The sequence below is a fragment of the Hyalella azteca genome, unplaced genomic scaffold, assembly GCF_000764305.2.
Source record: "Hyalella azteca isolate HAZT.00-mixed unplaced genomic scaffold, Hazt_2.0.2 contig5580, whole genome shotgun sequence".
In the NCBI taxonomy this organism is placed as follows: Eukaryota; Metazoa; Arthropoda; class Malacostraca; order Amphipoda; family Hyalellidae; genus Hyalella; species Hyalella azteca.
In genome coordinates, this window is record NW_025935765.1 from 168,417 (window position 1) to 192,057 (window position 23,641).

Consider the following 23,641-nt stretch of genomic DNA (forward strand, 5'->3'; position numbering starts at 1 on the left):
TAGGGATTGTTTTATTATAACTTGGTATTTAAACGGTCGTGCAGTTATCGTCAAAAACTCTGAAATTAAAGAACTATCAAAAGCCATGAAGTGAGAGAGAAACAATTTTTCAAACTTTTTGAATTATAAACGCTGTACCCCTCAGTTGGGTGCTTCATAATTAACTGAACTTGAAGAAAAAACTTACAAAATTTTACGAAAGCCGGTGTTTCTGTGCTCCATGCAGTGGGCTATGCAAGCTGAGAAAACGATGCTATACTCAGGACCTTGAATCCATTCCCAACATTGTCATTAAGATGAATCATGTGCGGAGAATTTTGGTGAACTAGAGCCTCACAACATGGACTCATGTCATTAAGATGAATCAAGTTTGAGGAATTTTGGGGAAATACAACACCCACTGATAGGGAATATCGATGAACTTATAGAATAGAAGCCGAAGTCTGGCTTTGTCGCTTTTGCTGAGAAACAGGCGTGAAATATTTTAGTTCTATAGTCGCAATAGAAAAATACGCATAGATCATATAAATTTCAAATATCATTTTGTTTTTCTCATAATTAAATCCAAAATTTTGTTTCTACATCAACATTTGCTGCACCGGCTGCATACGTATATGCAATGGATTTAACCGGAGTCAGTTTTTTGTGAAATGTGTGGATTCAATATGAAGCTTTCAAATGGTTTGGTATAGACGTCGATTCAATATTTTACGATTCTTAAATTGCCATTGTATGTTATGAATTTCACATATTTTTCTTTGTCATAAAGCTGTGTTGTGATTATAATGCTTAAAATGCTAACGATTCTTCTTTCGAGCTAGCTTTAAAGGCTGACAATTGAGACCTTCCGCCCCTTGTGGGTGATGAACGATTTTTTTATCTAAGAAACTTTCAATAATCGAGATCTCACACCTCATTGGTTATGTTCATCTTGACTTTCGATACGAGATAGCTAAATAGCTGAATCACTAGTAAACATGTGGCAACTAAACTAAATAAATATAGGCTTTTGTATAGTCAGTGATCAGATAGACGTATGCACATGTACGTTGTACAGTACTTTTAAAATTGTCCTGTGAAACTTCGTTGTTAAGGGAAAAATCATCGTACGATTTTTTGTGCATTTTAAATGTTTATTTAATGAATCGTGCAATAGTCTTTGATGCGCGCAGCTATTTTGTTTCGTTGAATTAGATCACAATTGAATTTTTTAGTCATATTGCTTGTAACTTGACTTGTAAATATATATGCCCCTCACCGTCCTGCGTAGAAAAAAAATAAATCACGCTGTTTTTGACCTATTGAAATTACAGTAGTATGCTAGTCAACTTAATATCATGTCCTGATTTTAAGCATTTCCCGTTCACATGTAGAACATTGTGTAGGCTTACACTGAACAACGTGTTGAGTGTGTTAAAAGCTGGAATTCCGTGTACAATTCAATGTTGTCCGTTGTATCAAGTGCGAAAGAAGATATATATCAATTTAATATCAGAATCAATAATTAAGTCTTTTTCTTCTTGATTTTAAACGCCACAAACTTGATTTTACACGTCATCGACTTACCAAATTTTTAGCTGCAAAACAAATGCTTAATTATTCCGTGAACGCAAATGCTTCCCGTGTTTCATTGTGATAATGTTGGGCCACCACAACTAATTATGTTGTCACGTGATATTTAATTTTCATTTTGCAGAAAGGCTCTAAATCAGAAATCTAATTTCGGCTCAATGTGAGGAGATTCTTCTTCGGTATTCGAATCCATTATGTATATAATTTACATTTAAAATTATTACCTATATGAAATTGCTATTTTAAGCAGAAAATTTTCAGCGTGATTGTGATAACAAATTAAGAAGAAAGGACGCCTTCTGGTGGCTAACAAATTAGGACGATTTTTATGTAGGTATTTCATGACTTTAAAGTTATATAATTCCAACAATTGTTTCAATTAATATCTTGTTGACAGTTGCTGTAAATTCTGTGATTTTCAAAGCACTTTGAGTGTAAACTATTTGCCAGATTGATATTTTTTGCCTAAATTACCTTTATTCCGAAATTGTTATGAAACTCTTGGCTGCTAATCCTTTGTAATGACTGCCAGGGGCCGTACTTTTACTGCCTACTTTACTAGGCTTTACTACTTTAACTACCAGTGGCCGTACAGTACTCACTTACGTACACGTCGCGGCCTAAGTACGAGAAGTAGCCGATTTCTCGTCAGTGATTGGCTGGTATGGTGTTAAAAGCCGTCAGTGATTCGCTGCAGAAGTTACGAACTCATAACTATTTTAATAGTACGACTCCCACTGATGTTTAGCCTGAATTTCGATAGCGCCTTCTGCCAGATTCTAGGCCATGTCGGTCAGCTTGTCCATTTAACCATGTAAGCATAGCGCTCTTGTAATTATTACAAATAATTAAAACTCGCATTCACAGCTACGAATATTCTTGCTTCGTTTATGTCTAGAGCAAAGTGTTGTGAAAGTTACAAGAGAAATTATTCGTTAGTAAAATTGTAGGCGCAATTTTTTTTTTTTACATGATTTAGTCATGAGGCTCGACCTTGATTAAATTTAGTCCAGGAACCCAATTCCAGATTAGCCTCGGAGCTAAATTTATCACTAATCCGTCGGCGTATTAAGGTTAGTTTGTAAGATTAATATACCGTGACTAGGTTTCGTGACTAGTCCTGCCTCCTGTAGTCTTTACACTGAATTTTGCTAGTGCTCTTGTAAGAAGCTTGGTAAGCATTGCCTCTACCTTTAGTGATCTTCAGGCTATATTTTCTATACTATTACATAGATAGTTTCAGCTGCCTTGTGATCTATCATTGAAGGCCAAGAATCTCATCATTTCTCCGCTGTACATGTAAAAAATATAGCTCGGTACTCAATGCAGTGAGTGACAGAGCGCATTTTCTCGTCGACGAAAACTCGAAGTCACGGACAGACAGACGGACGGACGAACGGACATGACGAGCACAATAGCGCTTTTTTCCCATAAATGAGAAAATGCGCTGAATAGTGTGCACTATTCAAAATAGTTATCAGTTAGTTATTTCCAGCATACTAGAGTAGTTACCAGTTAGGAATAGTTTTCGTATACGTGATAAAATTTATTGCTAACCACGATCGAATTTCTGCTGACCACTTGAGGTTCTTCAGTAACTCGCTTTTGATGAATAAAAATCGGTAAAGACAAGCCCAACTTACGGAATAAATGCTGGTCTCAATCTTCCGCAGCAACATATCAAAGTACATATATTTCTTCTTTCAGAATTTTTTGTTATTTTTACTCTTGGCCTTTTTACTGTGGCCTTGGTTTATTGCTGTAATATTTGTCCTAGAAGTCCTTTTGAAATCACAAGAACCTAATTTTTAAACACACGTGAATCATTATATTGTTTGTAAGTTAAATCCGCAATTCTAAAGCATTTTTAGTGATTACCGATGAAAGTTGTTGGCTCGAATTCCAAAATTCCTTCTTTCATAAATTCAAAGAACCACTCACTCCATCATGAAAGTTATGGAATTCAGAAATTTATTCTGTTGATCCAAATGCTCAGTTGCTTTTTCTTTGCTAGAATAAGGAGAATTGTGCTGTCCTAGGGCGCTCATATTTTATAAATACGTCGCTATTTGTGATGTTTTCCATAGCCTAGTCTTCATGTCTGCTAAAGATTGAGTTGTAAACATTCCTGTGTAACCCTGAAGTTATAACTGCATCTGTACGTACGTAGCCACTCTTTGTCGTCAAGTTATAACGGCATCTGTGGTGTAACTTACTTAGCCACTCTTTGTCGTCAAGTTATACCGGCATCTGTGGTGTAACGTATACCGTTCAGGGCTCTCAAGTTCTAACGTCGTCTGATTGAAGCTATTGCAGTGTCCCTCATTACGGACAATGCACGCGGTAATTTCTGCACTGACACATGAGTGAAGGATAAATATCTAAGATATAGGCTACGTTTTTTGTAGCTGGCCCGATTTCGCGCGCGATAAGAAATGAATGGCTTGACATATGTTTTATGTTTATACTTATTCAATATCTATTTTTTTAACTCGTCTACTCATTTTTAATTTTTAAATTCATAATATGTTTGTAGACGGAATTTCAATGAATAAATCAATTGCATCTCAGAATGTTTTATCCATTGATATGAAACAGTGAGCGTCGTTAATCTGGACTAATTCAGAGAAAAATTAAGAGACTTACCGAAATTTTATACTCCGTTGAGCATGATAAGGTAAATTCCCGTCTATTTTAATAAGAAATCCGACTTTCTATCATTAAAGATGCCAAACTTGAAGCCCAGTTACCCAACGGCAGCACAGAGCAGGCACCCGCACACTAATTTTTTTGGCCCGCAAAACGCGCTTAGTCTCACACCCTTCCTTATCTAAATTGAGCCTCTGCTTTTAATTTTTAACTAGACTTAAATTGTATTATTGCTTTAAAAAGCATTTTTTTGCTATCCTCTTTCACAAGTTTCTCCCAGTTCGAAATTCTCGCCATGACCAAGGCCGTTCGGCTCAAGAACCTTCGCTAACAGGTCGACCATGTTCCCCGGTCGTTTTCTCGCAGTCATATGTGAATATTTTGATCTCTTGGACATTACTGCTGTATTTTTGCCATATAACTGCGCTGGTGCGACAGTGTGACAGACATGTTCATCCGTGACTGCATGGCTCCTCGACTGCGGCAATTTTCTGACAGGGTTGTGTGTGCGGTTGCTGTCTCTGTGCTGAAGGGAGTACAGCGCGGCCCCTGGGTCCGTAGCCAGCCCTACACTCACAGTAATGAGTTACACTTTTGTTCAAAAAGCGAGGCACTTTTTTGCCCCCTATGTGCTTCACCCTGACCCAGTTTGGTCCGAGAACGGGCGTATCTGTGCTACGTCCGCTCTCTGTTCAGGCAAATGGTATAAATAAGTGCGTCACTATTTGTACAATATGACCTATTTACTTTTTTCAGTGTCGAAACGTCTAATCCTACTTGTAATCTGTAGTTTACTTAACCTTGCTTATTTATTTTTGAAAATTACATCCACTACGAGGATTTGGGCCATCACAAAACTTTTTTTCTTGCCTTTTTACGCAGAAATATTGGATGTAGACTTGATAAACTTCTTATCGTATCTCTATAACGCAATCTTTAGCTGCACCTTTCACAAATCGTAACTAAATAATCCTCTAATAATAAATATTCATGGTAGTTTATGCAAGTATTATAAACGCGTTATTGATTAATTTGATTAATCGTACGCTCATCAAATATAACCTTTCATACGTATAGGTTAATTGTTAATCTTTGCTCAATTATACATTAGTTTATAGTCATAACGTAATTAAATGAAGAGAAAAGGATAGTTAGACTAACCCGTATATTTTTCTACGTATTCATCGTGGCCGCATCACTTCCAGCAGCTTCTAGTCCGTCATGACCGCCTACAAACCTGTGAGTGATGATGATGTGTGGTGACGGTGTGATGATGTGTGGTGATGTGTGGTGACGGTGTGATGATGTGTGGTGACGGTGTGATGATGTGTGGTGACGGTGTGATGATGTGTGGTGACGGTGTGATGATGTGTTGTATCGTAATGGTGGTGTAGAGGTGTTGGTTAGTTGCAATGGTTTCTTTCGCAACATAGGAAGAAATGTATTTTAAATGTTTACCTTAAGATGTCTTGGATAGCTAGTCGCTTATCATTAATAACAAAATTATGGAAAATTGATATGAAAATACTCCTCTTTTTAATTTCAAAAGTCTACAGCATGCCAATTAGATTAAGACATAAATTGAAGATAATCTTAAAAACAGGTCATATTATGTCTGTTGTAAAATAGTATATGTGTAGATAACAACTGTCGTATTTATCGACGTGATCTTGTTTGAAAGAACAACTGTTACATTTTCCTGGACATCCTCAGCTGGACTCGCATGTGTTGGTGGACGGTCTACTGCTAGAGGTGATAGACTGTGACTGGGCTAAGGACGTGTTGCCCTTTGAAGACATACTAGTCCCTCTACAGGAGCTCCCCGACCCTGAACCTGACAGTGCCACAGCCAACCTAACCCTGCGGCAGCTGGAGAGCCGCTGGAGCGACCTATTGCTGGGGGAACTACAAAAAACTCCGCCCTCTGTACCTTCCAACGAACCCATCAGTAATCCTGACTACAGGGGGTTGTCGGCTTCTGCACGATCTCGTCTCAATGTGCGCTAGCTGTACAAACGTGTATAGCTCCTATATTACTGCTATTTCTACACTATTGTAGATATACCCACACTATTATAGTTATTGTAGATATAGCCTCCCTATTATAGCTATTTTTACGCTGCTATAGCTATTGTTACGCTATTTTACACCTCAACTCAATACTGTTACCAGTTTTCGTTTGCCAACCTTCCTTTACAATAAGTTTCCGATAACTTATCACCTCCAACATTTATTTTCAGCTCCAGACAAATATACGCCCACACTCTCCTATAATTTATCAGTAAACGGCCCAAAGTTAAAATACCATATCCAATATTTGCTCCGATTTTTTAGAAAATTGTACAAAACCCTTGCATCATCACTAATTTGCAGTAGCTACTGAGACTTCACACTTTTTTGCCTTGCTCACTTATGATTCAGACGTCGAATAAAAGCTCTAGAAGGATCGTTGAGAAATAATTTTCGGCTTCAAAGGAAGACAATTTCTGCCATGGAATTACCGTCGCTTGGTGAGCACTGCAGCTTTGCCAGCTGCAAGCAACTTGACTTCCTGCCCTTCAACTGCCAGCATTGCTGCCTCATTTACTGCCAGCATCATTACCAGCCTCACCAGCACGACTGTCAGCATCTGCCTCAAGCCTCTCAGGTACCGTGCTTGTGTAGATACCGTGCCTCACTCAGATACCTGTCTCTTATACACATCTAGATGTGTATAAGAGACAGCTGCCACATTCTGCACCGCGATCACAGACTGCCACATTCTGCACCGCGATCACAGACTGCCACATTCTGCACCGCGATCACAGACTGCCACATTCTGCACCGCGATCACAGACTGCCACATTCTGCAAGAATGTGCACAACAATTATCCCTCATCCTAAACTTGTACATAATCTTATCTCTTATCGTGTTCTCATACTGACGCTTAACCTGTACACTGAGCTCATCTTGACATGTATATTAGTATATCATGCACCCTGACCTCATGGTGACATGGATAAGGCTGTATAATTTATTCCAATCTAATGGCGGTTTTTCGTTAATAATCCTCGTGTTGAGACTAATTGTTCTATCGCCGCTTAAATAGCTAAGTGTGCGAGCTCATTTCCTCGTTATATTTTTAGCGATCAATTTTGGCGTCCTTGAAGTTTACTACAATGAAGTTTATTACTAAATGAATACCCGAAAATATTTCTGCAGTAGTTAGTATTTATCAGTAGCGTCGCAGAATATTAAGTTTTGTAGGAGCCATCAGCTGTTCAAATTTAGCTCCGATTTATCTGTTTTTCATCGTAGTTTTCTCTTCATATCTATGATTGGAAACGAATTTTTTTTCCTGGTAATTTATGTACAAATTTTACTTCTTATTTTTCGTACAAAACAATGCGCGAGATGTCAGCAGAAAATTTCGATATTCTGATCCAGTTTGGTTGCAATTCGAAATTTCATCTCCCTAACAGCTGCATGTTAATCCCAAAATTAACGATAAAAAGCTTGGATTTCCCTGTTTTCTGATGTTTTTATAGTTGATACCAGGTAAAAACAGTACAGCCTCTAGCCAGATTGAGATCGCAACGTCAGTTCATTAGGGCGCACGAGAGTTACTGATTCATGATACATATGAAACTCGTGACTTTGTGAAACAATAAATTTTAATATTCAATATATTATCATACGACATAATTGTATGCATTCTGATAAAGTCACAATTACATGACCCGTGCTCGTCCATGTTTCAGCTATCCCGGTCTCATATGCGACTTTTTATATACAAGATCATTGGTTTCGAACTTTTTTTCCGTACCATTTGGGGGTGTTTATTGTCGACGCGTACCACTCAACATACTTGTTAACCAGTGATATGTATTTATAGTTTCATTCTATAATATAAATTCCCATTTAGTGCATTAAATAAGCACTCCATTTGCTTTGTGGTGGGCTGCCGCGAACGGTTTGTTTGAGTGGAGTGGCCGGGTGGCAGCTGCTGCTCATCGTTGCCAGATTGTCTTCATCTTGTGTTAGGCAGTGAACATTTCGCAGGAGTGGAAAACGAAATGTCGCTCATGACCCAGAAAGTGTTACCACTGTCCTCGGTCATGGGTATAAGTTAACTGGAACGACATGCCCATTTATCCCATTGACCTTTTGATTGATGTTTTTCTGGAGCTGTCAACAGATTATTCGATGGCATATCGAGTGAATATTTTTCTCTGTTTAACGCAGATTGTCAAATTCTTTTATTTGATTTATTTGAAAGTAAGGTTTTGAAATTTGTTAACGCGTTACAAATAATATTCAACCCGACAACTCTACGCTATAACTTCTGAGCGTAAGAGCGTTATGATAACGATTAGCTTGTGCGTTACTTCACTTGAACGTAACATAAATTTCTCCATGTGATCACGCTGAACAATGAATATAATTTTACTGTATGTTGTTTTTCTTCCCATTATTCACTATGTACCTAAAAATGACACAAAAGAGTGATATTGTTTTTTTTTTTATTTAATTAGTACTTCCTCATTCATATTCATTTACATGAAAATTTTTCGTATCCAACGCGGGAGTGCTTTTTACTTATGACGTAACCAACTTGTGTCAGTTCAACAATTTAGTGTGTGGGGTTTTCCAGCTGCTAATAACATCAATGGTTTTCAATAATCAATCAGTTTCGACCTTCAACGAATTTTGCGGTCCTCCAATTATGCAATAGTTGTGTAGAATTCAATATATCGCTTGTAGTTGAAGATGTTATATCATATCCGTTTTCAGCATCACGTAATCGACAATGCAGCAGATGAGTTCCTAAAGGGTTAAAATATCTTGATTTACAATCTTATCAACTCTCTCAATTAATTAGTATTGATTAAATTGTTATCGGGCTGTTTGAAATTTTGCAAGTTTATCCTTGACTTCTCCAGAACATTTTCTTTGGATCACTTCGTTTGTCATTGATTAGCCTCCAGTATCTTCATCGCCTATATGATTCGAGTTTTATAGAATAGTAGTAGAAACATAACTACATCTATATATTTTGCAGAGGACTTTTTTTTTCGTTTGACCCATCTGTATTTTGAAAACAGAGGGTGGATCCGATCGTGCGATCGACCCAAAGCATTTGTTTTGTTTCACGTAAAGTCCTCAATATGGGGTAACGACTTCTTCACCCACTAAACAGTGTCGGTTATAGAATACGCCAATACTATAGAATATGGACTATCATTTCAAAGATTAACACTTTTTACAATCCAGGAATTCTATATGACCTGATTTGTTTCATTTTCATTGATGATGGCCGTTGAGTGTAGATCTAAAAGCGCAATATCCGTATGACCCTAGAAATGAATTCTATATGAATAGAAATTTGCGATTCAATGATTGGCCTGATTATTTGTGATTTCGTTCTAACGCGAGTTAAAAAGCATGAATAATGCATTGATCACAGTCAGTTTATCAGTTGATTACAGATTTTACCCTAACACAAGGGATGACACCCACTCCAGGGTAACTTTGAAGCAATAATCTCTAGTGCTCTGACTGATGGTTGTAACTTGGTGTGTCTGATAATAGTGGGTAGATAATCTAACACAATGGCGGGCAACGTGGGAATGGAACAGCTAATTCCTATTGTAAATAAATTACAAGATGCATTTACACAATTGGGAGTTCATATGCAATTAGATTTACCGCAAATTGCCGTTGTTGGCGGGCAATCTGCTGGTAAATCATCCGTCTTGGAAAACTTTGTTGGCAGGTGAGAATTGTAATTTGTATCAAATTGTATGGTTCAGTAATCAGGATTCTTAAATTTAGACCACCACTCAGAGGAACTTGAGAAAATATCAGCTAAGTTTTAAAGGGAAGTAATATATTTAAATTATTTACAGTCAAATATGCCATGCAAATCTGCATTAATAATTTTCTGATAGGCACATTATGATTATCCCTTCAAAATTTCTCTCTGTCTCCAACTTTGAACATTCTTTTCCCCAAGATTGGGAAAGGTTAACTTCCTTCAGAAACCCAGTAGATATTTTCTGGTCTGATTAGGACAACAACTGTGAACAAAATTGTACAATACATGCTTTTTTTATTAACATTCTCACAACATAGGTAGGTAGCCTTATAATGCTCATTAGTTATTGAGCTATTGGGTTTGAATCTTAGCATAAAATTGAACCAAGCAATAAATTCCACTAGGCCTACTATCACAGTTTCACAAGATGCAACCTTATTCAACCAGGTAGGTACTAAATAAACATAAGACAGCAATAACAACAAAAGTTCTAACTTCGAAGGATCAATAAACAACAAATCTGAAATCTTTCAAAATAAATATTGGTCAGGTTTTAAGCTATTGCATTAGTATTAGGCCTAGATGCCTAAAATATCTAGACTTCTAGATCCTAGAGTTTAATTATTATTTATTTCTTAATAAATTTATAAAATTGTACAATTGATACTTGTTATTATTGAAAATCAACAAATAAGCTTGTGGCAAATTAGTTTGATTCTAAATTAATTTTTTTATTGCTGTAGGTATAGTTCCTAGAAAACTTTTTACAGAAAGACTTTGTTTTATCTGTGTTAAACCTCCAGTCCTCCACTGAATAAATTGTGAAGAATCTAGTAGACTAGTACAACACTTGCAGATCATCAGTATGCTACAGAAAGTTTCCATTGTGTTTATTCCTCCCCTGTCCAATGCGAGGGAAAATAGAGCTGGATTAAAGTGCAACTCTTTAGCCCTTGTGTTGAACTCACAGCCAAAATCTTCTTTGAAGTCAGCATGCTGCTCCTCAGTCCTCACTATTCCAATTTTGCGGTAGAATTTCTGGGTAGTGGGTACAAATGTTAACATAAGTGCATTGTGCACACTTGGCCTGCAAGATTTAAAAGTTATTAAAAATAGCATTTTGGAGCCACAAGATTTTCATGCTCAGTAGAAATTTTCTAATATGGCAATTGAGTTCTTGATTGTGCATTTCTTTTTCTTCTTGCTTAGCTTATATTGTTCACAAAGTTGGTTCAACATACATGTACTGAGTACTGACATGTTTGAAGGATTGTATTATTACTGTAAATATATATTTTTTAATTTTATCTAAACCAGGCTTTTAGCAAGTAAGGTGTTTCGTAATTTATGTGAAATCAGATTTTTTCTTATGCAATTTTTGATGCCAGTAGATTTTTTGATGCAGTATATCATTGTATCAGGAATGAAAATGCCGGGGTCTAATTATACCGTTGATATGAATGTTTTATATAACTGTTATGGTCAAGTTTTAACTCAAAGTTGAAAAATTAAAATTCTACTATTTGGTCAACATTCTATGCATTATGACATTATTGAATCCTGGCTTCAATTGTAAAAATTTTTTTTTGTCCCAGTCCCACTAACTTTATTTATGTACTGTATGTATGTATCTATATATTCAGCTCCAAACTAGTGGTTTCTTACATTTTAATTGGTTTTGTTGGAATGCAAATCAATGAAACAATGAAATGGATTGAATGGTTTTGGGGGTTTAAAACCTAACATTCTTATTGTGTAGATATTGTTTTGTTTTTGGTATAGGTTACATTCCTTATATGACAATGGAGAAATATAACTGAAGTTTTAATTTTGATTCAAAACCAACTAGATTCAGTGTAAATGATGCAAAAAATGCCATGATTCCACAGTTTTATGGATAGTTTATTTGACATGTTGTTCTTGTCTTGATTTTCTTTCTGTTGTGCAGGGATTTCCTTCCTCGGGGCTCTGGTATTGTCACAAGACGACCTCTCATTTTACAATTAATACATGGGCCTGTTGGTGAGTAGTAATATTTCTTCTGTGTATTATATATTTGATTGAAGAACTATTTTCAGGAATGATTTCCAATAACTTTTAACATTACCTAGCTAGCTTGGTAATGAACTTTTTCAACCGATGAATCTTAGGTATAAGAATTCAATATTTTGAGCTCAAGTTTGCTTGCCAATTACCAAATTTTTCTGTTGATTAAAAGCAATTTTTCTGAGCTTCAAAGTTTTTTAATTTAGATACTTTAATAGTGAACAAAGTATCTATTGTTGTTCCTTCACTATCAAGGGTCTTCTATTCTGCTGCTGCATTCATCATAGGTGCTGTTCCTTCACTATCAAGGGTCTTCTGAAATGCTGCTGCATTCATCATAGGTGCTGTTCCTTCACTATCAAAAAATTACATAAAGACTATGAGAGGCAGGAGCCAGCAATTTATGGTGAGTGAAGCTAGAGTATTGACCTGTATTTTGCATGTTTCAAATCAAGTTTAATTTAGCTAGTAAAAAAATGGCATTATTTATAAAAAAAAAGTGGTCTAAGTTACCCCATTTTACGGTAGATGCTATTACTATTCAGTCAACAGTTTCTGCAGTTATGTTTCATTTCATACCGCTTTCATTCATAATCTTGATTCTGGTGCAGTTTCAGGATATTTATTTTATTTTATTGTGCTCATGGAAATTATCATGTTACTTTTTGCTTGGCCATTTTTAAAACTGAATGAAAATAATGAACATGACTGATAAATTCCTATTAATGCTTATGATAACATTGTCCTATTTTGTCCTGTTTTTTTCAATGAGCATATTTTATTATTGCTCTCTGCCTTTTAATCTCATCAGTCATGATGCAAGTCATTGTGTCATTCATTTAGTATTTATTATTGAAGCTCCTATGAACACTTACATAGCATTGATTTGCAGTGAAAATTTTTAATTGTATATTTTGCCAATAAGGATGCATATTTCAAATAAATTGGTGGTAATTTACAATCTTGAGGCACTATTCTAGGTAATATAATTAATATGCATACTAGATGTACCTGTATAAATAATATCCAGTGCACTATTGTGAGGAAACTTTCATGTTTTCTTAGGCCTCTCGATACACAATATGCAAAATGCATCAGCATAATATTTTCCCTAATTGTTATACAGAAGATTTTTATTCTCGATTTGTCTGTGTTTTTCTATTTTTGAATATTTGCCTGGAGAATCTTGTCCTAAACATTGCCGATTTTTTTCAGAATACGGAGAATTTTTGCACAAAAAGGGTGAGAAGTTCATGAATTTTGATGCCATCCGGAAAGAAATTGAAGATGACACAGACCGGATCACAGGCAACAACAAGGGCATCTCCAACCTGCCCATCAACCTGCGCGTGTACTCCCCCAATGGTGTGTTCTTTGGGAATTAATTATATTTGTTGGATCACGAGTCATTACTGTTGATTACCTCTGTATGTAAGGGAATAAGCATTGCTTATTCATTCAAGTAAGGGAATTCCAATTACACACTCCTGTATGTCAGAGACTTTCTATTGCTTACTCCTCTATGTAACACGGTTAATATTTTATAAAAGATAATTACCATTGATTGTTATTATATTATGGAAAATTAACATTGATATTCAAATGTAAATTAGTGAAATATGAGAAATCCATGAAATGAGTTCCATACAACTTTCTATGCCATTATAAACTCATAAAATTTCATTACAGAACTTATATTAGGATTACTTGTACATTTTAAGCACTAATCAATTATAAAATACTCATGGATTTGTTTTCCAGTCCTAAACCTGACGCTGATCGACTTGCCTGGACTGACAAAAGTGCCCATCGGCGACCAACCTGCCGACATTGAGCAGCAGATCAGGTCGATGATCATGACGTACATCACGAAGGAGTCGTGCCTCATCCTGGCCGTGACCCCAGCAAACAGTGACTTGGCCAACAGCGATGCCTTGCAGCTCTCCAAGGATGCTGACCCTGATGGTAAGTGTTAGTATTTTGTAGTGGCAACATCTGCCATGTTGGTAGCCACATGTTTATAGTAGTGGGGAAACATCTGTCATGTTAGTAGCCACACTTTTCCTGTAGTGGGAAGATCTGTCCTGTTAGTAGCCACACGTTTCCTGTAGTGGGGACATCTGTCATGTTGTTGCTGTTGTTTGTTGCGACGTCACGCTCGCCGGTGGGGAGGTACCGGAAGAGGAGGGAGGAGGGCGAAGGGTGAAGGCAGGGAGGGTGGCCAGGAAAGCCGCCGCCTCCACGGGGTTGTCCCACAGTGAGGAGACGCTGAAGGACGTGGGGAAGGCGGGGCAGGCAAAGAGATGCTGGACGGACTGGAGGGGATCCTCGCACTCCGAGCAGGCGGCGCTAGGGGTGCGTCCGTCCCTAAAGGTGTAGGACGCCAAAGAGCTACAGTATCCCGAGCGGAGCTGGGATAGCGCCGAACGGTAGGGGCGAGGAAGCGAGACCTCTACTGATGCAATCGGCGGTGGTGGGGCTGCAAGGATAGCGTTTTTAACGGCGGTCGCCGCAATGCGGGACGCGATCTCCTTGCGAAAGGAGCGCTTGGTCTCTCCATAGGCACCGGCAGGCATGATACCGATTGCCAGAAATGGTGCAACAAGGTGGCCGAACCTCGACTGGATGGAGGCTTTCATGGGGTGGTCTCCGAGGGGAGCAGAGACGATGTGGAATGAGGTATGGGAGGGCTGGAGGGCGCTGGCGAGGAACTGGGCACAAGCCAGGTCCAGGTGAGCAGACAGGGGAAGGACGCCGGTCTCATGGTGAAGATGGGCGATCGGGGCCATTTGAGGCAGCCGGTGGCTAGTATCTTGGCAAAGTTTTGGATAGTTTGAAGGCTTGCTATTGCAGTGCTTGAGGCGACAGGGTACCAGATGGGGGTCGCGTGGTTGAGGATTGATGTTGGTCATTTTAGATTTGTTATGTTGGTAGCCACATGTTTACTGTAGTGGGAACATTTGTCATGTTATTTGCCACACGTTTTCTGTAGTGGGAGCATCTATTCTGTTAACTGCCACATGTTTCTTGTAGTGGAAAGATCTGTTAAGTTAACTGCCACATGTTTCTTGTGCTGGGGCCATTCTAAGTACAAATGTACTCGTGAGCGATTACATTTGTAACACTGATAGATGCTAAGGCATTGATCTAAGGACATACCTACATTTCTTGTTATCTGCTAGGAAAATTAAAAAAAACGTTAGTACGTAGCTCTTATCAGTTGAAACCTGGAGAATGAGATATCTAGTCCTTTTGGTTGTACTAGATAAATTTACATTGAATAGTTAATATTCTGCTAATTCCATTCTTAATAGTACCAGCTTACTTTCTTCTGACCCATTTATCTTAATTTGGTGTATGCCTTACGATCTAAACTGATATTGTTGCATTACCTGTTCTGATTGACCAAGTCTTTCCAAGTTTTCCTTCCAATTCTTTCTTCCTAAGTTTTGTATTCACTGCCAAGGTTTGCGTACAATCGGCGTGATCACAAAGTTGGACTTGATGGACGAAGGCACAGATGCTCGGGATGTGTTGGAGAACAAGTTGCTGCCTCTACGTCGCGGCTATGTGGGCGTTGTCAACAGGTCTCAGAAGGTGAGGGCGTGTTTCTGTACAACTTATTTGTCGTATAAAAATTAAAAATACCCACAATTTACCCAACCTGTGATAGACAGACTTGAGTTTCTGCACTCGGCGTGTATGATTGTAAGGACTTTGATTTTGCTTTCATTTGTCTGACCGGTTATCTCTGCAGATCCCACTGCAAAATCAGAACATGAATGCTGCTACTATTTATCTCAAATTTCCTTCTTAACGATACAAACTGATTTATTAAACATGGAGGCTACCATAGCTGACCTAACCTTATTCTATTTCTCGCAGGACATAGACGGTCGTAAGGACATTAAGGCCACCGACCTAAGCTTATTCCATTTCTCACAGGACATAGACGGTCGTAATGAAATCAAAGCTACGTATTACATCTGATCTAAACTTATTTCTTTTACTACTGAACATTAACGGTCGTAAGGACATTAAGGCCACCTACTTGAGCTTATTCCATTTCTCACAGGACATAGACGGTCGTAAGGACATTAAGGCCACCACAGCTGACCTAACCTTATTCCATTTCTCACAGGACATAGACGGTCGTAAGGACATCAAGGCTGCCATGGCGGCAGAGCGCAAGTTCTTCCTCTCCCATCCTGCCTACCGCCACCTGGCAGAGCGCTGCGGCACGCCTTACCTACAACGGGTCCTGAACCAGCAGCTCACCAACCACATCAGGGAGACGTTGCCTGCACTCAGAGACAAGCTGCAGAAGCAGTACCTCTCCATGGAGAAGGAGGTGGAGCAGTACAAACATTTCAGGCCTGATGACCCTGCTATCAAGACCAAAGCTATGCTGCAGTGAGTTTTGTGGCAAGTGTGCCTGCCGATGTATTAGAATTTTGCGCTCAAGTACGGTACCATAGTATAATTTATTAACACAGTTGTAACTTGATCTGTGTTGATGTAAGGCGATTAAAGTACTGTACCGTTAGGTATGCACTACGTACATGACTTTCCACACGAATTTGTTAGTTGTGCAATTCATCCTTGCATTATGAAATTTCAATATTACTTGTCACAGCACAATTTGTTCAACTTATCCTAATTTTATTGGATTTTCTAAGGATGATCCAGCAGCTGCAGAACGACTTCGAGCGCGCAATCGAAGGTTCGGGCTCAGCTGCCATCAACACAGCAGAGTTGTCGGGAGGTGCTAAGATCAACAGGCTCTTCCATGAACGCTTCCCTTACGAGATCGTGCGCATGGAGTTTGATGAGAAGGAACTGCGTCGCGACATTGCCTTTGCCATCCGCAACATCCACGGTATCAGAGTGGGGCTCTTCACTCCTGACATGGCTTTTGATGCTATCGTCAAGACACAGATCGCACGTCTCAAGGAGCCAAGCCTCAAGTGTGTAGATCTCGTCGTGCAAGAACTAACAAATGTTGTCCGCACTACTGCCATGAAGGTGAGCTGTCATGTGGTCTATGCCACTGGAGATATGGAGAGTAATATGTTTAGTGTGTACGGGTGATAGATTTACTACCGTCATGAGAATTCAATTGGGGTGATGTCCTGTGTAAACTTAACAGCGCAGTGTTAGATTGTGTTACAGTGATTATATATAGCCGCTTGGACGGTCCAGTATGACTATCAAAAGAAAATGCTTTTTTTAACTCAGATGCATTGCTGTTTCACGAGTGAGTTTTATGTGCACAGAACATTTGAAACACCATTGTAATCATCATCATCAGAATTGTAATGTGTGGTAATAGTGCGTTGTGTTGCATGGTGCTTTTCTGAACAAGATGTGCTCCTCAGTGGTGATGGGAGGGATATTTGTAATGGGGGTGATGTTATTGTTAGGTGCTGACACCAAGGGTATTTATATGCTCCGATTGCATTTATGTTGACATAAATGAGGCAACTTACATCAATGTATGTTGATCAGGGGCCATACTTTCACTCGCTGAGTGAACAAATACTTACGGTCTATTTTCTTGTTTATGATTGGTGGATTTTGCTTCAAAGGCCGTCAATGATTGGCTGATGAACTTACGATCTCTTAACTTTTTTTTAAAGTATAGGCGCTGGATCTCTCGTACTGATCCACCCTCTGGTGTGCAGATGTCGCCGTACCCGCGCCTGCAGGAGGAGACAGAGCGCATCATCACATCGCACATCAGAGAGCGCGAGCAGCTCTGCAAGGAGAACATCCTACTCATGAACGACTGCGAGCTCGCCTACATGAACACTAACCACGAGGACTTCATTGGCTTTGCCAAGTGAGTTTGGGGCTTATGGTCTCTTCTGTTTTGCTGCCTTCTCAAATTTCTTGATCATGTTTCTTCCTCAGTCTAACCGTCTCTAATTTGCTTTGTGAATCCCTTTCTTCTTTTCATTTTGTCCATTATTCCCTCCCCAGTTTGATTCATTTTTCTCATTTTGAGTGACACGTTTCAATCAGAAGCTTCGAATAGCATTTGTTGTCTTAATTACTATAAGCTTCAAATAGCATTTGTTCTCTTAATTTCTATACATCTTCTGTCTTATGAATACTGCAACATAATTGTATATACGTTAATGTATATGCCAAATTATTGCACATAATGATAAGTGTGTTAATGCCGCGGTTAAGTCGACGTAAGGGTCTGATCTGGTCATTTATTTGTAAGCTGATTCCTGAGTAGGTATCAGACTTGCATGTTAACTTGTAATATTGCTAGTAGATTGCTTGCTTAATGCTTCCAGTACTTATATTTAAAACGAAATTAACCCTTTCACCTAAAACATTTTTATGACACATCCAATGCCACTAGCAGTTAGATGCAGTAAGCATGGAGAATTATCACGAAGTTGCGTTGAATTAAGGCAGAAATCGTTAAATCATCCGTGCTACGTAGCAGCAAAAAAATGCTGTAATTCATGCTCACGTCAGTCTGTAACATCTGTGGGTATTAGAGGATTCTATCTGTCATCGAAAATTACGTTTCCTTGATGACCTTCGAAAAGGATGCTTGTTATTATGAGACCCTTGATTAGCTTTCACGCGCATTTCTTTGGTTTAATGTATTCCGCCTCTAGCATGACCTCTCTTTTTGTTCCTTTAATTAATAGATCGCTCTGCCCTCTGCTTGATTGATACCGTATCCAAGGATGCACAAACTCGAAGTAGAGACAGGAGTCACAGGACTGTATATGTCTCGATTATATGGGCAGCTCCGATTGTGATGAGTCCAAATGTTATCCATTACTTATGCGCTATGTCAATACCTTCATTACATTATATATGTTATGCACAAGGTTAGTCAATTGTGCCAATGAAATACCTACTCAATCATATGCAATCCACTTATACGAGAATTTGTTCCATGTCAATACTTCGCCGTGAGCTTTTTCCTGTGCCGTGCATCACTTGAACGCTCACAGTCGGTGTGTGTCTTGTAACGAACATGCCTTGTCCCGCTACTCATGCTGCATAATACTCGCTTTCTCGTCAATACTCTCCGTGATGCATAATACATTACTGTTCCCAGTTCTCTGCAAGCCAGAGCCCGAGAGGGACACGTTGGTCGGTTAGTTATTTCTTCCTACGTTCAGATTCTTTTTGATCTTTTTACTGTTGTATTGGCAATCGATCCCTGAGGTGTCGTGTTCCGTAACCCGTAATGTTTTACACTAATCCTCCAGTCGTTTATTTATTTTTTATGTATCAGTTCTCCCGTTGTTCTGCCACCACCGCTCCTTAGCTTCGTACACGTCATCCATCCTTCTAGAGGCCTTGACTCTACTTAGCAAGTTTTACCAAAAAGTAGATGGTCCATATAACATATATAACTAATGACAACTTGATTTGCTGCCAATGGAGAAAACACAGTCGTTATAATATCAGTAATTCCTTTAAGCTAGTTAGCTATTTTTTACGTAACTGCTCCCGGCTTCATCGATATACGTACCAACTATGATTGTCTTGCTTAAGTTTTTTATGAGATATCGCCAGGGTTTAGGATTGCTTTGTTTTTGGTATCAACAGGTGCTAAGATTAATAGCATTGAACTAGAAATGATTAAGTCCTTGTGTCACTAACTGCTATACTATATTTAATATGCTTGAGTCTTTCATGAGATATCGCCAGGGTTTAGGATTGCTTTATTTCTAGTATCAACAGGTGCTAAGATTAATAGGATTGAACCAGAAATGTTTTAAGTCCTTGTTTTACTAATTGCTACACTCTACTTATATGCTTAAGTTTTGCGACTATTCCCATGTGAAAATCATTAACAAAGTTGGTCATCACAAACGATTAAACGTTTATAAATCATCTCACTTTATTTAGCAAATGCATGAAGAGTTAACCGTGATTGTACGCTTGAACAAGTTGGCATTGTCATTTCAAATTTGCAGCACCAATGTTAGACCGCAACGGGAAGGAGAGCAAAATTGCCCAAATATTCTAACTACGCTAAAGCTTTAGCCTTTACAGACTACGACCATAGGTCGCCACAATATGTTGAAATTTAAGGTACTAGTATCCCATAATTTTAGTGATAGCTGCCAATTTCAATGCAATGGCGTGCAAACTACGGTATTATTCTAGTTTCAGTAAAATTACCTACAAAAATGTTTTAATATTTAGCATCTAAGCATGTGAATTTTTATGCATAAAATTGAACACAGAATTCAGAAATGTGAACTACTGAACTTATTCTTGTACATGTAACATGACATTGACTCAGTCTTATTCTATGTTACATGCATTTCACGAATTTATGAGTAATAAAATTACTAGATTGCTTAAATCGCAAGTTAATCAGGAATTTAAAAGCAAAGAAAACAGCCAGAATATTAACCATTTCTTAAGAATGAAAACGTTTCGGAGTCCAGCTCCATCGTCAGTTCAAAGTTCAAAACCTATAAGAAAAGCAGAATCAATTAGAAAACTAAATTCACATCGAAGATAAAAACATGAATTGACAAAAATAAAAACAAATACACATAAGGAGACAGACCTATCTATTAACAATTTCAAGGGGATAGGAGCTGAAGGCTGCATTTAACTGAGGTTTCTGTTTAAAAATATACAGAGATTCTAAAATTCGTAGGTCAGTAACACCGGTCGTGTAAGCTAGAACTCTAAAATCACTATCGGACACCGGAACATTACACTGCTCGGCATGGACGCGCACAGTTGAATGAGGAGGATGCGCAAGTAAAGTTCCCGTTCTAAAACTTCTGCCTTTATGCTCCGCCAGCCTAGTGTAAAAATTGCGAGACGTCATACCGACGTACGCTGATGCGCACTGCGCACAACTGTATCTATATACTAGGGACGAACGCATAAAAAGAGGGAGAGCATCTTTATAGTTGNGTCTCCTTATGTGTATTTGTTTTTATTTTTGTCAATTTATGTTTTTATCTTCGATGTGAATTTAGTTTTCTAATTGATTCTGCTTTTCTTATAGGTTTTGAACTTTGAACTGACGATGGAGCTGGACTCCGAAACGTTTTCATTCTTAAGAAATGGTTAATATTCTGGCTGTTTTCTTTGCTCTTAAATTCCTGACGAATTTATGAATATTACCTTAACATTATAAGAAGCACTAGGTAGCATTTACAGAGACAATTATTTGTAGTTTGAAATGCTAAGCTCCATGGGCTTTGACTCATGAATCTAATCACTATGTTTTCTTCGGTGGTGTCTTGAGCTTCGGAAAGCGATTTCGAGTTCACCAATTTTTTTTTTGGAAATTTCCTTATTTCTTATATAGTAAAATTTTTGAGTTCTTTTACTCCATACCTATTGATTGATATAAGCTTGTAAATACTGACTTCCTTAAAATCATTTTTCCTCTTACTTTCTTAAAATATTTTACAACAATGACTAAATCATTCTAAATTTTACTGTGAAAATTATGATAACAATTAATGTAAGTCTATTTTATTGAAATAATGTTTGCCCATTTGTTGAGTTATCTATTGTTGTGTATATATTGTATTATTGCCTTGGATATGTATTGTAATAATTATTTGTGTGGCAGGAATATATTAACTTTCCTTTGATGTAATAAGCGGCAAATCTTCTCTTCAAATTTTGCCTCATTTATCAATGGACTTCTAGAATATTTGTAAACCATGTATCTAAGCCATGACACGATTACCTCCTACCTTCCATGTCTCTACCTCGATGCGTCTCTGTTATTCTCTGGCACATCGTCCTGTTTGCTGTGGGGCTTGCTGTCTCCTTCCTTCTTTTTCTTGTACTCCTTTTCTCTTTCTTGATATCTTTCACCTCTCTGCTTTCACCTCCTGAACTTCAGAAATGGGAAAGATGAATTTTGAACTTCTCATTGCACTATTTTTGCATTATTGAATTCTTGTGGCCCTTTTTTGTTTCTTCTACGTCATGTTCCATGTTTCTCTAAATCAATCATCCACTCTCTTTCTCTCCACCCAACTTGAGCCCCGTATCTCTCGACTCTTCAACCTTCGTCTTTCTCTCTCTACCCCTCAATCTCCGTTTCTACTTGCCTGCTCTCTCCTAATGCCCCACTCTCTCACTCGCTCGAATATAACGGGGCAGTTCTAACGCCGAGACCTCTTTGTTTATGCGCTCGCTCTCCAGAGGCTCGACCGTGTCCGAGTAAGTGCCCCTCTTGCTCTACCTAGCAAGTGGTATCTTTTTACTAAACTTTATTACCTAATAAATAGTCGTGTCAATGCAGTTAGTTCTTTAAACCAAAACCTTTGCTCAAATCTTTCTTTTTAGTGTCAAATAAATTTTTCCTTCAAGTTAAGCTACCTCACAAATTTTCAGATGATACTTCCTGAGTTAAATTCTCCTGTACACTGCTGCTTCAAGCCTGCATTAAAAATATTCATTGATTTTTAATTTTGATAGCTGAGTTTGTTTCAGTGACAATCATCAAGCATACCTCATCTCGCATATCATCAACACTTTTAGTAGTTTTGCCATCTGATAATATTGAAAATATTCACACCTTTTTGTTGTTATTGCAAACACGTTTTTACGGACGCTTACAGCACACAACACCTTCACATCAACTTCGTTGTAGCTTATGCAGCAATTTTTTTCTCCGAGTCTTAGCTAAAGACACTGCGCATCACTTGGCGCATTAACATCTTGCCCCAAACTAGACAATACTAAGCATCTTAACATCGCTTATTGTAGTTGATTCACTAACCAATCTAGTAATTTACATATCTTGTAGCCTTTTTTTTTGTGAAGGGTTATCATCCATGTAATCGGGTGGCTTTGGTTTGTCTTTTCTCTCACACTTTTTCTTTGCACTTTTTTACCCTGAATTTTTTGTACGATTGTTTCAGTGAAGGGAGTGCTGATATTAATCACATAAAATAATTTTATTTCAACCTCGTGCTTGAATACATTATTTTTTAATGCTTCCAAAAAACTAGTTAGGTAAAACAGTTTTAGGCCTTCAAGTCAGGAGATCTTACGTTGGAGATGTAAGTAGTTCATCTGCACTCGATGTGCTGGGTATGTTGTTTGGATGCAAACTTCCTCAGAAGAACTGGATCTGATTACTCTGTTTTAGATCTGATCAGTATTTTGCTTCAAACTTGGACCCATGCTGGGAAATGTATGATATAGATATATGCAAGTAGACTGGTATAATCTTGCTGAACTTGTCACTTGCGTTATTTATGAGCCAAATGCTTCTTTGTAAACTATTGTGGAGACATACTTGTATGAATTGATTAGGATTGCAACGTGAGATTAAGTTCTCTCTGGTAGCCAGATCTGGTAAAACTTTGGATGAACTGAACGAACTTTTTTTGAACAAAGTTATGCAGATATTTTATCTTGCCACATTTGGACAAGGGTCGATAAATTCTGGTGTCTCAAAATGATATGAATAAATGAGTAACACCCGGCACCTACTGAATAAACGTATAGAAGAACCGGATTGAGAAATCTGGCAATTGGCTGACACTCGGTTAATTTATTTTAGCACAAATATTTCAATAAAAACATTCCTT

The 23,641-nt window shown here is 38.0% G+C and overlaps 2 protein-coding genes across 6 annotated transcripts in view; both read left to right on the top strand.

Annotated features, from left to right (window-relative positions):
- The first annotated feature begins 5,303 nt into the window (after nt 1-5,303).
- Nucleotides 5,304-6,867, top strand: LOC108665691 (anaphase-promoting complex subunit 13). Its single transcript, XM_018152468.1, has 2 exons — nt 5,304-5,460; nt 5,935-6,867. Exons 1-2 carry the CDS (start codon nt 5,443-5,445, stop codon nt 6,226-6,228), a joined length of 312 nt encoding a protein of 103 aa, XP_018007957.1. The 5' UTR covers nt 5,304-5,442; the 3' UTR covers nt 6,229-6,867.
- A 2,885-nt stretch (nt 6,868-9,752) lies between these two features.
- Nucleotides 9,753-23,641, top strand: part of LOC108665698 (dynamin) — a 30,793-nt gene continuing 16,904 nt past the window's right edge. For 3 of the 5 annotated variants that reach the window (XM_018152483.2, XM_047880568.1, XM_018152486.2), the window contains exons 1-9: nt 9,753-9,977; nt 11,968-12,041; nt 13,281-13,430; nt 13,827-14,030; nt 15,532-15,662; nt 16,207-16,478; nt 16,745-17,090; nt 17,750-17,907; nt 22,245-22,262. In XM_018152483.2, the coding sequence (XP_018007972.1) occupies nt 9,814-9,977; nt 11,968-12,041; nt 13,281-13,430; nt 13,827-14,030; nt 15,532-15,662; nt 16,207-16,478; nt 16,745-17,090; nt 17,750-17,907; nt 22,245-22,262 (1,517 nt within the window). In that variant the 5' untranslated portion in view covers nt 9,753-9,813. The remainder of the gene's footprint in view (nt 9,978-11,967; nt 12,042-13,280; nt 13,431-13,826; nt 14,031-15,531; nt 15,663-16,206; nt 16,479-16,744; nt 17,091-17,749; nt 17,908-22,244; nt 22,263-23,641) is intronic. The other 2 variants (XM_047880570.1, XM_047880571.1) reach the window with 1 other exon arrangement.